This window comes from Oncorhynchus keta, unplaced genomic scaffold (assembly GCF_023373465.1).
Source record: "Oncorhynchus keta strain PuntledgeMale-10-30-2019 unplaced genomic scaffold, Oket_V2 Un_scaffold_15365_pilon_pilon, whole genome shotgun sequence".
Classification (NCBI taxonomy): domain Eukaryota; kingdom Metazoa; phylum Chordata; class Actinopteri; order Salmoniformes; family Salmonidae; genus Oncorhynchus; species Oncorhynchus keta.
Window position 1 is genome coordinate 517,501 of NW_026290799.1, and position 16,086 is coordinate 533,586.

The 16,086-nt window shown below is 43.6% G+C and overlaps 1 protein-coding gene and 1 long non-coding RNA gene across 7 annotated transcripts; both read left to right on the forward strand.

The window, feature by feature from the left end:
* Positions 1-1,494: 1,494 nt before the first annotated feature.
* On the forward strand, positions 1,495-5,470 carry LOC127927576 (uncharacterized). 6 transcript variants are annotated; one of them, XR_008128050.1, is made up of 8 exons: positions 1,571-1,619; positions 1,694-1,738; positions 1,799-1,843; positions 1,964-2,008; positions 2,039-2,083; positions 2,249-2,293; positions 2,834-2,878; positions 5,439-5,470. It is a non-coding gene; the product is annotated as an uncharacterized LOC127927576 (long non-coding RNA). The 6 variants fall into 6 exon arrangements; XR_008128048.1 differs by lacking the exon at positions 5,439-5,470 and adding an exon at positions 4,466-4,485; XR_008128046.1 differs by lacking the exon at positions 5,439-5,470 and adding an exon at positions 4,421-4,455.
* A 215-nt stretch (positions 5,471-5,685) lies between these two features.
* On the forward strand, positions 5,686-15,022 carry LOC118377136 (beta-1,3-galactosyltransferase 2-like). Its single transcript, XM_052514200.1, has 4 exons — positions 5,686-5,736; positions 5,842-11,124; positions 11,304-11,510; positions 11,742-15,022. The coding sequence occupies exons 2-4, from the start codon at positions 10,561-10,563 to the stop codon at positions 12,138-12,140; spliced, it is 1,170 nt and encodes a 389-aa protein (XP_052370160.1). The 5' UTR covers positions 5,686-5,736; positions 5,842-10,560; the 3' UTR covers positions 12,141-15,022.
* Positions 15,023-16,086: the final 1,064 nt, after the last annotated feature.

Here is a 16,086-nt window from a genome sequence, read left to right on the forward strand (position 1 = left end):
AACTTTGAGTTAAATGTAAATACAGTATTTTTTGATTTTCTGACCAATACATGTTTAATTTTGAGTGCCGACAGTAAACAACCTTTTAAGTAGACTGACTGGAAAGGATCGTGCGGAAATAGAAACCCAGTATAGATCCTATCTGCTTCACAGTGAAAGCATCTCTAATATCTGATCAGATATGAACACTGTTCCCCTTATGACACTGATGAAGCCCTATTAGGTGAAAACTAAAGATGGAATACATTTGAATTTACTTCACTGTAGATACAGAGTGGGAACCTTCCTCATGTTCCTATTCATAACGAATGACTGTTTTGGTCTAAAAGTAGGCGACGTCAATAATCTATACTCTACATGTGCGCTGGGATTCCACCCTTTTCATTCCCTGACTGTAGGCAGGTTTCCATTGACCAGGTTAATTCGACGAAAGCAATGTTGCGAAAAAAAAATCATTGCGACATGGCAGATGGCATATCACAGGAGGTTGGTGGCACCTTAATTGGGGAGGACAGGCTCGTGGTAATACCTGGAGCGGAATAAGTAGAATAGCATCAAAGACACAGTTAGATGCCATTCCATTGGCTCTGCTCCAGCACTCAGCAGCCATCCTCCCCTCAGCCATCCTCCCCTCAGCAGCCTCCACTGTGGCAGACATAGAAAACACTTTCTAAAGCCTGACAACATTGTTATCCGTTCCTCAGCAGTGGAATTTTCTTTTGTCGAACTTTCTTTATTGCAACAATTGATTATTTTTCAACTATAAAAGTCATGTGTCTTTGCAGGACAATGATTGTCCTGACTTTCAAGAATGTTGTTTTGCCTTGCTTTTCTGGTTGGCTGGCAAGTTTCACCATCCAATTATTTCAGATCTACAAGAGTGTAGGTTTCACCATGGCACGTACGTGGCGGTACCTGGCAGTACCTGGTGGTGCCTGGCGGTGCCTGGCGGTACCTGCTGCCCCATATACATAGACATGGAACCACTGGTAACTTTTTTTAAATTTTAAAATGTATTTAAGTCAAGTCAATTTTAGTCAAGTCAGTTAAGATCAAATTCTTATTCACAATAATGGCCTATATATATATATATATATATATCGGACAAAACACACATCATGACACTAGTCACATTAATAATAATGTTTACATACTGCTTTACTAATTTCATATGCATATACTGTATTATATTCTACTGTGTTTTAGTCAATGCCAGTCCAACATTGCTTGTCCTAATTTTGACATATTTCTTAATTCCACTCTTTTACTTTTAGATTTGTGTGTATTGTTGTGAATCGTTAGAGCTAGGAACACAAGCATTTCTCTACACCCGCATCTGCTAAATATGTGTATGTGACCAATAATATTTTATTTTATTTGACATGACAATTATTAGAATATAGCAAATATTATTAACTTATTGCATTCTATACATGCTGACTTTCACAGGCTATAGGTGGGAAACAGATAGGGGGAAACAGATAGGGGGGAAACAGATAGGGGGAAACAGATAGGTGGGAAACAGATAGGTGGGAAACAGATAGGTGGGAAACAGATAGGGGGGAAACAGATAGGGGGGAAACAGATAGGTAGGAAACAGATAGGTAGGAAACAGATAGGTAGGAAACAGATAGGGGGGAAACAGATAGGTGGGAAACAGATAGGGGGAAACAGATAGGTGGGAAACAGATAGGTAGGAAACAGATAGGTAGGAAACAGATAGGGGGGAAACAGATAGGTGGGAAACAGATAGGTAGGAAACAGATAGGTGGGAAACAGATAGGTGGGAAACAGATAGGTAGGAAACAGATAGGTAGGAAACAGATAGGTAGGAAACAGATAGGTGGGAAACAGATAGGTAGGAAACAGATAGGTAGGAAACAGATAGGGGGGAAACAGATAGGTGGGAAACAGATAGGTAGGAAACAGATAGGTGGGAAACAGATAGGTGGGAAACAGATAGGTAGGAAACAGATAGGTAGGAAACAGATAGGTAGGAAACAGATAGGTGGGAAACAGATAGGTGGGAAACAGATAGGTAGGAAACAGATAGGTAGGAAACAGATAGGGGGGAAACAGATAGGTGGGAAACAGATAGGTAGGAAACAGATAGGTGGGAAACAGATAGGTGGGAAACAGATAGGTGGGAAACAGATAGGTAGGAAACAGATAGGTGGGAAACAGATAGGTGGGAAACAGATAGGTAGGAAACAGATAGGTAGGAAACAGATAGGTGGGAAACAGATAGGTAGGAAACAGATAGGTAGGAAACAGATAGGGGGGAAACAGATAGGTGGGAAACAGATAGGTAGGAAACAGATAGGTGGGAAACAGATAGGTGGGAAACAGATAGGTAGGAAACAGATAGGGGGGAAACAGATAGGGGGGAAACAGATAGGTGGGAAACAGATAGGTAGGAAACAGATAGGTGGGAAACAGATAGGTGGGAAACAGATAGGTAGGAAACAGATAGGTGGGAAACAGATAGGTGGGAAACAGATAGGTAGGAAACAGATAGGTAGGAAACAGATAGGTGGGAAACAGATAGGTGGGAAACAGATAGGTAGGAAACAGATAGGGGGGAAACAGATAGGGGGGAAACAGATAGGTGGGAAACAGATAGGTAGGAAACAGATAGGTGGGAAACAGATAGGTAGGAAACAGATAGGTGGGAAACAGATAGGTGGGAAACAGATAGGTGGGAAACAGATAGGTGGGAAACAGATAGGTAGGAAACAGATAGGTGGGAAACAGATAGGTAGGAAACAGATAGGTGGGAAACAGATAGGTGGGAAACAGATAGGTGGGAAACAGATAGGTGGGAAACAGATAGGTAGGAAACAGATAGGTAGGAAACAGATAGGTAGGAAACAGATAGGTGGGAAACAGATAGGTGGGAAACAGATAGGTGGGAAACAGATAGGTGGGAAACAGATAGGTAGGAAACAGATAGGTGGGAAACAGATAGGTAGGAAACAGATAGGTGGGAAACAGATAGGTGGGAAACAGATAGGTGGGAAACAGATAGGTGGGAAACAGATAGGTGGGAAACAGATAGGTAGGAAACAGATAGGTAGGAAACAGATAGGTGGGAAACAGATAGGTGGGAAACAGATAGGTGGGAAACAGATAGGTGGGAAACAGATAGGTAGGAAACAGATAGGTGGGAAACAGATAGGTGGGAAACAGATAGGTGGGAAACAGATAGGTGGGAAACAGATAGGTAGGAAACAGATAGGTGGGAAACAGATAGGTAGGAAACAGATAGGTGGGAAACAGATAGGTGGGAAACAGATAGGTGGGAAACAGATAGGTGGGAAACAGATAGGTGGGAAACAGATAGGTGGGAAACAGATAGGTGGGAAACAGATAGGTGGGAAACAGATAGGTGGGAAACAGATAGGTGGGAAACAGATAGGTGGGAAACAGATAGGTGGGAAACAGATAGGTGGGAAACAGATAGGTGGGAAACAGATAGGTGGGAAACAGATAGGTGGGAAACAGATAGGTGGGAAACAGATAGGTGGGAAACAGATAGGTGGGAAACAGATAGGTGGGAAACAGATAGGTGGGAAACAGATAGGTGGGAAACAGATAGGTGGGAAACAGATAGGTGGGAAACAGATAGGTGGGAAACAGATAGGTGGGAAACAGATAGGTGGGAAACAGATAGGTGGGAAACAGATAGGTGGGAAACAGATAGGTGGGAAACAGATAGGTGGGAAACAGATAGGTGGGAAACAGATAGGGGAAACAGATAGGTGGGAAACAGATAGGTGGGAAACAGATAGGTAGGAAACAGATAGGTGGGAAACAGATAGGTGGGAAACAGATAGGTGGGAAACAGATAGGTGGGAAACAGATAGGTGGGAAACAGATAGGTGGGAAACAGATAGGTAGGAAACAGATAGGTAGGAAACAGATAGGTGGGAAACAGATAGGTAGGAAACAGATAGGGGGAAACAGATAGGTGGGAAACAGATAGGTGGGAAACAGATAGGTGGGAAACAGATAGGTGGGAAACAGATAGGTGGGAAACAGATAGGTGGGAAACAGATAGGTGGGAAACAGATAGGTAGGAAACAGATAGGTGGGAAACAGATAGGTGGGAAACAGATAGGTGGGAAACAGATAGGTGGGAAACAGATAGGTAGGAAACAGATAGGTGGGAAACAGATAGGTGGGAAACAGATAGGTGGGAAACAGATAGGTGGGAAACAGATAGGTGGGAAACAGATAGGTGGGAAACAGATAGGGGGGAAACAGATAGGTGGGAAACAGATAGGTAGGAAACAGATAGGGGGGGAAACAGATAGGTGGGAAACAGATAGGTAGGAAACAGATAGGGGGAAACAGATAGGTGGGAAACAGATAGGTGGGAAACAGATAGGGGGGAAACAGATAGGTGGGAAACAGATAGGTAGGAAACAGATAGGGGGGAAACAGATAGGTGGGAAACAGATAGGTAGGAAACAGATAGGGGGGAAACAGATAGGGGGGAAACAGATAGGGGGGAAACAGATAGGTGGGAAACAGATAGGTAGGAAACAGATAGGTGGGAAACAGATAGGTGGGAAACAGATAGGGGGGAAACAGATAGGTGGGAAACAGATAGGGGGAAACAGATAGGGGGAAACAGATAGGGGGAAACAGATAGGTAGGAAACAGATAGGGGGAAACAGATAGGTGGGAAACAGATAGGGGGAAACAGATAGGTGGGAAACAGATAGGTGGGAAACAGATAGGTGGGAAACAGATAGGGGAAACAGATAGGGGGAAACAGATAGGGGGAAACAGATAGGGGGAAACAGATAGGGGGAAACAGATAGGGGAAACAGATAGGTGGGAAACAGATAGGTGGGAAACAGATAGGGGGGAAACAGATAGGGGGGAAACAGATAGGGGGGAAACAGATAGGGGGGAAACAGATAGGGGGAAACAGATAGGTGGGAAACAGATAGGTGGGAAACAGATAGGGGGAAACAGATAGGTGGGAAACAGATAGGGGGAAACAGATAGGGGGAAACAGATAGGTGGGAAACAGATAGGGGGGAAACAGATAGGTGGGAAACAGATAGGTGGGAAACAGATAGGTGGGAAACAGATAGGGGGAAACAGATAGGTGGGAAACAGATAGGTGGGAAACAGATAGGTGGGAAACAGATAGGTGGGAAACAGATAGGTGGGAAACAGATAGGTAGGAAACAGATAGGTGGGAAACAGATAGGTGGGAAACAGATAGGTGGGAAACAGATAGGTGGGAAACAGATAGGTGGGAAACAGATAGGTGGGAAACAGATAGGTGGGAAACAGATAGGTGGGAAACATATAGGTGGGAAACAGATAGGTAGGAAACAGATAGGTGGGAAACAGATAGGGGGGGAAATAGATAGGTGGGAAACAGATAGGTGGGAAACAGATAGGTGGGAAACAGATAGGTAGGAAACAGATAGGGGGAAACAGATAGGGGGAAACAGATAGGTAGGAAACAGATAGGGGGAAACAGATAGGTAGGAAACAGATAGGTGGGAAACAGATAGGGGGGGAAATAGATAGGTAGGAAACAGATAGGTGGGAAACAGATAGGTAGGAAACAGATAGGTGGGAAACAGATAGGTGGGAAACAGATAGGTGGGAAACAGATAGGTGGGAAACAGATAGGTGGGAAACAGATAGGTGGGAAACATATAGGTGGGAAACAGATAGGTGGGAAACAGATAGGTGGGAAACAGATAGGTAGGAAACAGATAGGTGGGAAACAGATAGGTAGGAAACAGATAGGTGGGAAACAGATAGGTGGGAAACAGATAGGTGGGAAACAGATAGGTAGGAAACAGATAGGTGGGAAACATATAGGTGGGAAACAGATAGGTGGGAAACAGATAGGTGGGAAGGCATACAGGATATCGACAATTTCTTAACGCGCAATTTCCCTCAATGCATAATTGAAACACTTCGACCACTAACTACATTTTTATTCAACACTGTAGAGCCCCTCTGACTTTCTCCACCAATGGCTTTTGAGAACGAGGCGTGGCAAGAGGACGGGAGTCAAGGACATGCAAAAATATTTATGCCTATAACCCATCCTCTAAAACTGTGTTTCCCAACCCTAGTCCTCCAGTACCCACTCCAGAACACATTTTCATTGTAGCCCTGGACAGACGCGCCTCATTCAACTCATTGAGGATTTGATGATTAGTTGACAAGTTGAATCAGGTGTGATTGTCCAGGCTTACAATGAAAATGTGTACTGTTGGGGAACTGGAGGAACAGGGTTGGGAACCACAGCTCTCGAAGAGCAGCTATATTCTAAGGAATGGTAGAGCCAAGCAACCTAAGCAAATATACTTTTATGAATGACAGATGAGACATTTATATATCACTATTTTGACAGGTTCTAATGTACGGAAGAGTATCAAATCAAATTGTATTTTTCACATGCTTTGTAAACAACAGGTGTAGACTAACAATTAAATGATTACTTTATGGCCCTTCCCAATAATGCAGAGAGAAGATTTTTGAAATTATACAAATAATAATAACACCAGGAATAAATACACAATGAGTAACGATAACTTGGCTGTGTACACAGTACCAAGTCGATGTGCAGGGGTACGAGGTAATAACATGGCTATATACACAGGGTACCAGTACCAAGTCGATGTGCAGGGGTACGAGGTAATAACATGGCTATATACACAGGGTACCAGTACCAAGTCGATGTGCAGGGGTACGAGGTAATAACATGGCTATATACACAGGGTACCAGTACCAAGTCGATGTACCGGGTGTACGAGGTCATTTAGATATGTACATATTGGATAAAGTGACTAGGCAACAGGATAGATAATAAACATTAGCAGCAGTGTATTTGATGAGTCAAACGAGTTTGTGCTAAAAGCGTCCATGCAGATAGTCTGGGTAGCTATTTGGTTAACTACACTACATGGCCACAAATTTGTGGACACCCCATCAAATTAATGGATTTGGGCTATTTTAGCCACATCCGTTGCTGACAGGTGTAAAAAAATGTAGCACCCCGCCATGCAATCTCCATAGACAAACATTGTCAGTAGAATGGCTCATACTCAAGGGCTCAGTGGCTTTCAAGGTGGCAGCGTCATAGGATGCTACCTTTTCAACATGTCAGTTCGTCAAATTCCGGCCCTGGTAGAGCTGCCCTGGTCAACTGTAAGTGCTGTTATCGTCAAATGTAAAAGTCTAGGAGCAACAACGGCTCTGCCACGAAGTGGTAGCTCACACAAGCTTACAGAACGGGACCGCAGAGTGCTGAAGCGCGTAGTGGGTAAAAATCATCTGTCTTCAGTTGCAACACACACTACCGAGTTCCAAACTGCCTCTGGAAGCAACATCAGCACAATAACTGTTCGTAGTGAGCTTCATGAAATGGGTTTTCATGGCCGAGCCACTGCACACAAGCCTAAGATCACCATGCACAATGCCAAGCATCGGCTGGAGTTGTGTAAAGCTCGCTGTCATTGACGGAGTGATGAATCACGCGTCACCATCTGGCAGTCCAACGGATGAATCTGGGTTTGGTGGATGCCAGGAGACCACTACCTGCCCCAATGCATAGTGCCAACTGTCAAGTTTGGTGGATGAGGAATATTGGTCTGGGGCTGTTTTTCATGGTTCGGGCTAGGCCCCTTAGTTCCAGTGAAGGGAAATTGTAATGCTACATAATTCTGTATATAATTCTGTGCCTTCCCAGAAGAGTGGAGAATGTTATAGCAGCAAAGGGTGGACCAACTCCATATTAATGCCCATGATTTTGGAATGAGATGTTTGAGGAGCAGGTGTCCACATACTTCTGGTCATGTAGTGTATTTCATCCAAGTCCTTGTGGTGAGATACACACTGTAGGTAGAGACAGTTGAGTTGTGTGTGTAGCAGTCTTATGGCTTGGGGGTAGAAGCTTTCAGGGTCCTTTGGTTTCAGACTTGGTGCATCGATACTGCTTGCAGTGCGGTAGCAGAGAGAACAGTCTATTTTAACAGAATAGTACTCAGTTGTCTTTGACAATTTTTAGGGCCTTCCTCTGTCACCGCCGGAAATAGAGGTCCTGGGTGGCAGGGAGCTCTGCCCCACGCACGATTTTGATTTTTAATGAAATTGTCAAAACACAATTTCGAGAATACAGTAGCAATCTTTCGAGAATAGAGTAGCAATCTTTCGAGAATAGAGTAGCAATCTTTCGAGAACAATCTTTCTAGAACAGAGTAGCAATCTTTCGAGAATAGAGTAGCAATCTTTCGAGAATAGAGTGGCAATCTTTCGAGAATAGAGTAGCAATCTTTCGAGAATAGAGTAGTAATCTTTCGAGAATAGAGTAGCAATCTTTCGAGAATAGAGTAGCGATCTTTCGAGAATAGAGTAGGAATCTTTCGAGAATAGAGTAGCAATCTTTCGAGAATAGAGTAGCAATCTTTTGAGAATAGAGTAGCAATCTTTCTAGAATAGAGTAGCAATCTTTCGAGAATAGAGTAGCAATCTTTCGAGCATAGAGTGGCAATCTTTCGAGAATAGAGTAGCAATCTTTCGAGAATAGAGTGGCAATCTTTCGAGAATAGAGTGACAATCTTTCGAGAATAGAGTAGCAATCTTTCGAGAACAGAGTGACAATCTTTCGAGAATAGAGTGACAATCTTCGAGCATCAAGGCGTGGTTATATTTCAAAATGAAAGTGTGTATTGGGTTATTGAAATGGGTCACTGTTGAAATGCCTGAGTTAGATGACACATAATAACCAGATGATTAATAACTATTAAGACCTGGAAGAGGTTGTGCCACAGATTGAGTGTTTCCAGAAGGAGGAACCACACGGACATGGATGAGGTATTTCATCCAAGTCCGTGTGGAGACGGGCGGGTTGTGTGTGTTTGCAGGTGTGTGTGTGTGTGGGCGGTAAAAAGTTTTGTGCAAAACAAACAAATGGCCACCAATCTAATGATCTAATACACTCTTTCAAAGAGGCGTCACTGCGCACTAATGCTTATCAATCACTCGCACACACAAAATCACGATCTTGGCACTGTCACTGAATGCAAAGACAACTGTGATCTGAGTCCCTGTCCTTATGCCCTCAGAATTTGCTTCGACGTTCTGCTGCGTAGCCTAGGCAAAAACTTCGGTGCTCAATGGCAACTGTTAAAGCGACCATTGTGCTTTACTAACAGTAGTATTCCCCCCGTATGGCAACTATCCTTCTCACAAATGTCGGCAAGTAGGACACGTGAGCAGCACCCCAAATAAAACGAATTATTTTGGAATCCTGGAGACCGGGAATGTGTATGTCCCATGTCAAGCTGCTCTCTAAATTAGCTACAACACTGCTATTTTGCAGCCCATTATAAACCTATAGCGGCCCACTCGATTGAGTACCCTAGCCTGTAGGCCTGTAGGCTAATCGTGCGTTAATGTGGGCTAGTGAAAGTAAATTATAGGCCTATCCAACGGCTGCGGGAGGCATAAACCATGAAGAAGGGGTTTTACACCAAGTGTCTGTAGGACGAGATGCAACTCATTGCCCACTCCTGCACGCGCAAACCAGCTAATCTGAGGCACTGTTTGAATATATTCAAGGAATGGATTCTCCCTTTCTTAAAATAATCATTGATCTAAATATAAGCCTATTAGATAGACGATGATAGGCTATGTGCTATAAAGAAATAATCACTGATCTGACATGGTCAGATGGTAGCCTAGGGTTTCCATCCGTGCTTCTCTACAGGGACCCGCAATCCTTTCCCCCACAATCCGTGACCTACATTCACAAGATAATAAACCTAGGCCTATGAGGCTATATCATTTAAAGTGTAGTTTACATAAAACATTCATGCTATTGCTCACAAATGTGTAAATTAACCTTTCGTTTCAACATATAGGCTGCTGGCCAAGCTGTTATTATAGTATAGTATGCATGGTGTTGGCATATGCAGGGGATTGAGGACAACTTTATAGCGAATTTGAAGGGCACCATGACCTGGACTGATGCATGCACCTCTTCGTGTCTGGCAACGCACCATGGCCGTTCGGTAGAATGGTATTGCCTTGGCGATATCGTTTTGTGTGTCACACACACGCACACTTGCATACACACACACAACCCACTCTCTACCTATGTATTGTATGTAACCACACGGACTTGTGTGGTTCCTCCGGTCCTAATACTTATAATAATATTATTATGATGTGCTAGAGGAGAAAGGATTCCGTTGTTACTAAAGCCAATTCTAAAGTATAGTTTCACCAGGTCATGTAACTCAGGTATTATACGCGCACAGCAACAGGGAGCCAGGGAGGCTTGCAGTTAACCACATCCCCTGTATAAATATAAATATGAATATAAATATAACTGCGACTTTATTCTCAAAATGTCAACTTAATTCCCAAAATGTTGACTTTATTCTCGAAACTACATTTTAATTTTATTCTCAAAATATTGACACTTCATTCTCGAAATCATCAAAAACCAACACCCATCAGCGTTTATTGAATGTTTATCTTCACTTGGCCCGAATACTCTTCCATACAAATATGACCATGTTGATCTACCAATCTAACCTCTATTTTCTTCTTCTCCCATTTAGTCAAGTTGTGGTCGAGAGCCCTGTACGACCACTGCGGTCTCTGGTGCAGCTGTGTTTCATCTTCCTCCTCTTCCTGTCCACGGTCATCGTGATCATCCTCTTAGGTTTTCCTGACAGATTCTCCCAGACAGACTGGTGGACAAACCTATCACTGTACACATACTACCATAGATGGACCAACCCCGACCGCCACCGTGGACCATCCCCAACCACCATTCCCCCAACCACAGTACCAGCCCCACCCTCAACCACCATACGTCCGCTACCAACCAATCACAACCACTTGGGCTACCCTCGTAACTACCACTTCATCGTAGACGAACCGGACAAGTGTAATACCCAGGCCCCGTTCCTGGTGCTGATAGTCCCCGTGGCGCCCGGTAACCTGGCCGCCAGGGATGCCATCCGCAGGACGTGGGGTAATGAGACCCTGGTGCAGGGGAAGAAGGTACAGACGCTATTCATGCTAGGACTTCCTGGAGGACCAGTTGCCCAGGAGCTGCAGGAGAAGGTTGGTCTTGATTGTTTTAGCTTGATTTAGTGTTGTGTTTATTTTTTTAAAGTGTGTTGGGGTTGTTAATATTTAAATAGAGTTTGATTTGATTTTGATTTGATTGTGACTTGAGCTGACCTAACTTTGACTTTGACTCGACTTTTGACTCGACTTTGACTCTTGACTTTGATTTGAAGGTGAACCAGGAGAGCCAAGTGCATCATGATCTACTCCAGAGCAACTTCCTGGACTCTTACCTCAACCTCACCATTAAGACCATGGTGATTATGGACTGGCTGGCCACCCACTGCACCAATGCCACCTACGCCATGAAGATTGACTCAGACATGTTCCTCAACGTAGAGAACCTGATGACTATGTTGCTGAGACCGGACGTCCCCAAGGTTAACTTTATTTTTATTTTATTCAACCCAACCTCCACCTCTTTGGGGGACAGCTTTATTACTGTCTGTCTGTCTGTCTGTCTGTCTGTCTGTCTGTCTGTCTGTCTGTCTGTCTGTCTGTCTGTCTGTCTGTCTGTCTGTCTGTCTGACTTACTAAGTTTATTTTTTTTTTCACCTTCTAAATCTTTAATAATTCTATACAAAGATGAAATTCCTTCCCTACTTCCCAAGGTGAACTACCTGACGGGGATGCTGATGTGGGATCGCCCGGTCATCCGGAACCCCAACTCTAAATGGTATGTTCCGGTGGAGATGTTAGCCGACGACCGATACCCGACCTACACACTTGGTATGGGATACGTGTTCTCCAACGACCTGCCGGAGAGGTTCGTGGCGGTATCCAAGGACATCAAGCTTTTTAATATAGAAGACGCCTATGTTGGCGCCTGTATGAAGAAACTGGGCCTCTCGCCCACAAACTCACCAGATCCTTGGCAATGGAAGGCCTATCTCGGCAAGTACAATCGCTGTGAATTTTCCAAAGTCATCACCTATATTTTGAGCCGCTCGTCCCAGATTGTGGAATACTGGATGGACCTGAAGAAGACACCTGGTTCACCCTGTCACTGACCTAGTGTCCATTTGGTATTTTTCATCCTAATGGTCGAGTCTCAGTCTAGGTAGCCAAACAGATATATATACCTGTATATATCGATGAAAGAAACACAGCTGTAGCTCTGCCACCTTCCACCTCAGATGTGGAAGGCTGACATCAGCGCATGTGGTGGATTGAGATGCAGCCCATGCAATAAAACAGATTGAGATGCAGCCCATGCAATAAAACAGATATCTCTAGCTTAAACAGACCGTTTCTGATGGGAATTTTTATGTTACGCTTATTCAATTTCCGCGCGGACATTGACTCTGGTACTAGTACTAAGATTCAGGGACTCTATCAGTGAAAGGTTGCTAGTTCAAATCCCCTAACAGACAAGGTGAAAAATATCTGTCGATGTGCCCTTGAGCAAGGCACTTAACCCTAATTTCTTCAATGTTGATAATGACTGACCTTGGCTGTAACCCCATTCTTGGGGGGTGTGAGATATGCAAAAAAAAGGCACCTGGGGCACCTTGTTAAGACTCAATTACCCATAATGACATTGGGTAGGGTAGGAAATAAAGATGGGTGGTGGTGGGGCTGGTCGGGATGATGAAGTTAGGTCATTGAGTAGTTCTGAACTTGTAATGACTGTCGGAATGTGATATCTTACTTTCAAAGTCTTAATTTACAATGGTGGAACATACTTTGCAAAGGGATCCTTTGTGATTTTGTGATCCCGAATCTCAGGAATCCAAACAAATCCAGACAGATAGGAGGATGGGATCAGCATCTGTCTAGTCTCTTGTGATAGATTAACACTTTCACAGGCCAAAACTTACACAAGATTTGTCTCTGTTCACACAAGATTAGTCTCTGTTCACACAAGATTAGTCTCTGTTCACACAAGATTTGTCTCTGCCCACACGAGATTTGTCTCTGTGTTACATGATCATCTGTCTGCCAAATTCCATGGTGTTGTGACACCATTCGGGTGACGGAGTTCTAGAAACCAGTTGGGTAACCTGTAAGAAACACAAAAGCCATCCATTATGAATGATTCAGTCTCTAACTCTCAAAAACAATTGAAAGGAAGATTATTCTGTACATAAAAAAAATAGTTTTGCCAAGATGTATTTGCTTAGTGAATTAACAGTAGCCCGTAGGCCTAGACCTTGCCCAAACCAAGTAGACCGATATAACAGTATCAAATATATAACAGCATAAGATATTTATTTTACTGGGTGAGTTCTTTTTCAATTCAGCGACATCTACATTAATAATTAAGTTACATATATTGTTCAACAAAGCCTCTTTTTATATCGGCATCGGTATATTAAGTCACACATTATGTTACACAAAGCTTCTCTCATCATGTTTGCTTAGCATGACACTGATAAAATGCTGTTTGACTTCTATGTACGTATTGCACAATTAATTTATTTGCAGAACAGTTGACTAAAACCTGGACAAGAATAAGGTGTGTTCCATTGTCAATGAAAGGAGTTCTGTTCTGTTCCATTGTCAACGAAAGGAGTTCTGTTCTGTTCCATTGTCAACGAAAGGAGTTCTGTTCTGTTCCATTGTCAACGAAAGGAGTTCTGTTCTGTTCCATTGTCAACGAAAGGAGTTATGTTCTGTTGTCAACTTCCACAACGAAAGGAGTTCTGTTCTGTTCCATTGTCAATGAAAGGAGTTCTGTTCTGTTCCATTGTCAATGAAAGGAGTTCTGTTCTGTTCTCAACTTTCACAATGAAAGGAGTTACATTTACATTACATTTAAGTCATTTAGCAGACGCTCTTATCCAGAGCGACTTACAAATTGGTGCATTCACCTTATGACATCCAGTGGAACAGCCACTTTACAATAGTGCATCTAAATCTTTTAAGGGGGGGGGGGATTACTTTATCCTATCCTAGGTATTCTTTAAAGAGGTGGGGTTTCAGGTGTCTCCGGAAGGTGGTGATTGACTCCGCTGTCCTGGCGTCGTGAGGGAGTGTGTTCCACCATTGGGGAGCCAGAGCAGCGAACAGTTTTGACTGGGCTGAGCGGGAACTGTACTTCCTCAGTGGTAGGGAGGCGAGCAGGCCAGAGGTGGATGAACGCAGTGCCCTTGTTTGGGTGTAGGGACTGATCAGAGCCTGGAGGTACTGAGGTGCCGTTCCCCTCACAGCTCCGTAGGCAAGCACCATGGTCTTGTAGCGGATGCGAGCTTCAACTGGAAGCCAGTGGAGAGTTCTGTTCTTTTCCATTGTCAACGAAAGGAGTTCTGTTCTGTTCTCAACTTTCACAATGAAAGGAGTTCTGTTCTGTTGTCAACTTCCACAATGAAAGGAGGAGTCCATTATTCTCAATGTCTGATGACTGGTGTAACAAAATAAGATGATATGAGTAATGAGTAATTAGGAAGGTAATGCAGAAGGCTGCAGCCCTGGAAAGCTATGAATCACAGAAGGCTTGTGAGGGGAGGATGGCTCATAATAATGGCTGGAATGAAGGGAATTGTATCAACCACATGGAAAAAATGAGTTTGATACCATTCCATTTATTCCGTTCCAGCCATATGAGCCTGTCCTCCCCGATTTAGGTGCAACCAGCCACCAAGGCTATGAATATGATGTGACATGTGTGTCTATGTTCTTTGTTAAGGACATCATCGTTGTGACAATATGAACAATGATGATATCATACATTTAAAGTTCTTTGAGATTATTTATGTTATGAAAAGCACAATAAAAGTTCAATAAATTCTTTGTATTATTACTATCATAATCATTGACATGGTGAATGCATTGCAGTTGACAACAGGGATCTTTAAAAAGAAGAGAGACATGGTTTAACTGTCAGAGATTTGTCTCGTAGAAGAAAGGCTCTGTCGAAATGTTGACAATAAAGGCTACTTAATACTCTGTTCTCATGTGTTGGTTTCTCTTGTCCTACCAAATAAACTACCCGATGGAAGGAAAGTGGGTACATCCCAAATGGCACCCTATTTCCTATATAGTGTACTACCCATAGGGCTCTGGACAAAAATAAGGCACTATATAGGGAATAGGGTGTCATTTGGAACACAGTAAGTGCTTGTGGTGAGAGAAAACGAGGAAGAGGAAACAAAGGCCATTGCTGAGTCATTCAACTCGTCAGGCAGGTCGTCAGGCAGGCAGGCCGGTAGGCAGGCAGCCAGTATAAGACCTCATTTCTATTTTAGATGGTGGATGGTATTGAGTACAGTATATACATATGAGATGAGTATGTAAACAAAGTGGCATAGTTAAAGTGGCTAGTGATACATGTATTACATAAGGATGCAGTAGATGATATAGAGTACAGTATATACGCATACATATGAGATGAATAATGTAGGGTATGGAAACATTATATTAGGTAGCATTGTTTAAAGTGGCTAGTGATATATTTTACATCATTTCCCATCCATTCCCATTATTAAAGTTGCTGGAGTTGAGTCAGTGTGTTGGCAGCAGCCACTCAATGTTAGTGGTGGCTGTTTAACAGTCTGATGGCCTTGAGATAGAAGCTGTTTTTCAGTCTCTTGGTCCCAGCTTTGATGCACCTGTACTGACCTCGCCTTCTGGATGATAGCGGGGTGAACAGGCAGTGGCTCGGGTAGTTGTTGTCCTTGATGATCTTTATGGCCTTCCTGTAACATCGGGTGGTGTAGGGGTCCTGGAGGGCAGGTAGTTTGCCCCCGGTGATGCGTTGTGCAGAACTCACTACCCTCTGGAGAGCCTTACGGTTGTGGGCGGAGCAGTTGCCGTACCAGGCGGTGATACAGCCCGCCAGGATGCTCTCGATTGTGCATCTGTAGAAGTTTGTGAGTGCTTTTGGTGACAAGCCGTGAGTGTGAGGTTATTTTCCTGACACCACACTCCGAGGGCCCTCACCTCCTCCCTGTAGGACGTCTCGTCGTTGTTGGTAATCAAGCCTACCACTTTTGTGGTCCGCAAACTTGATGATTG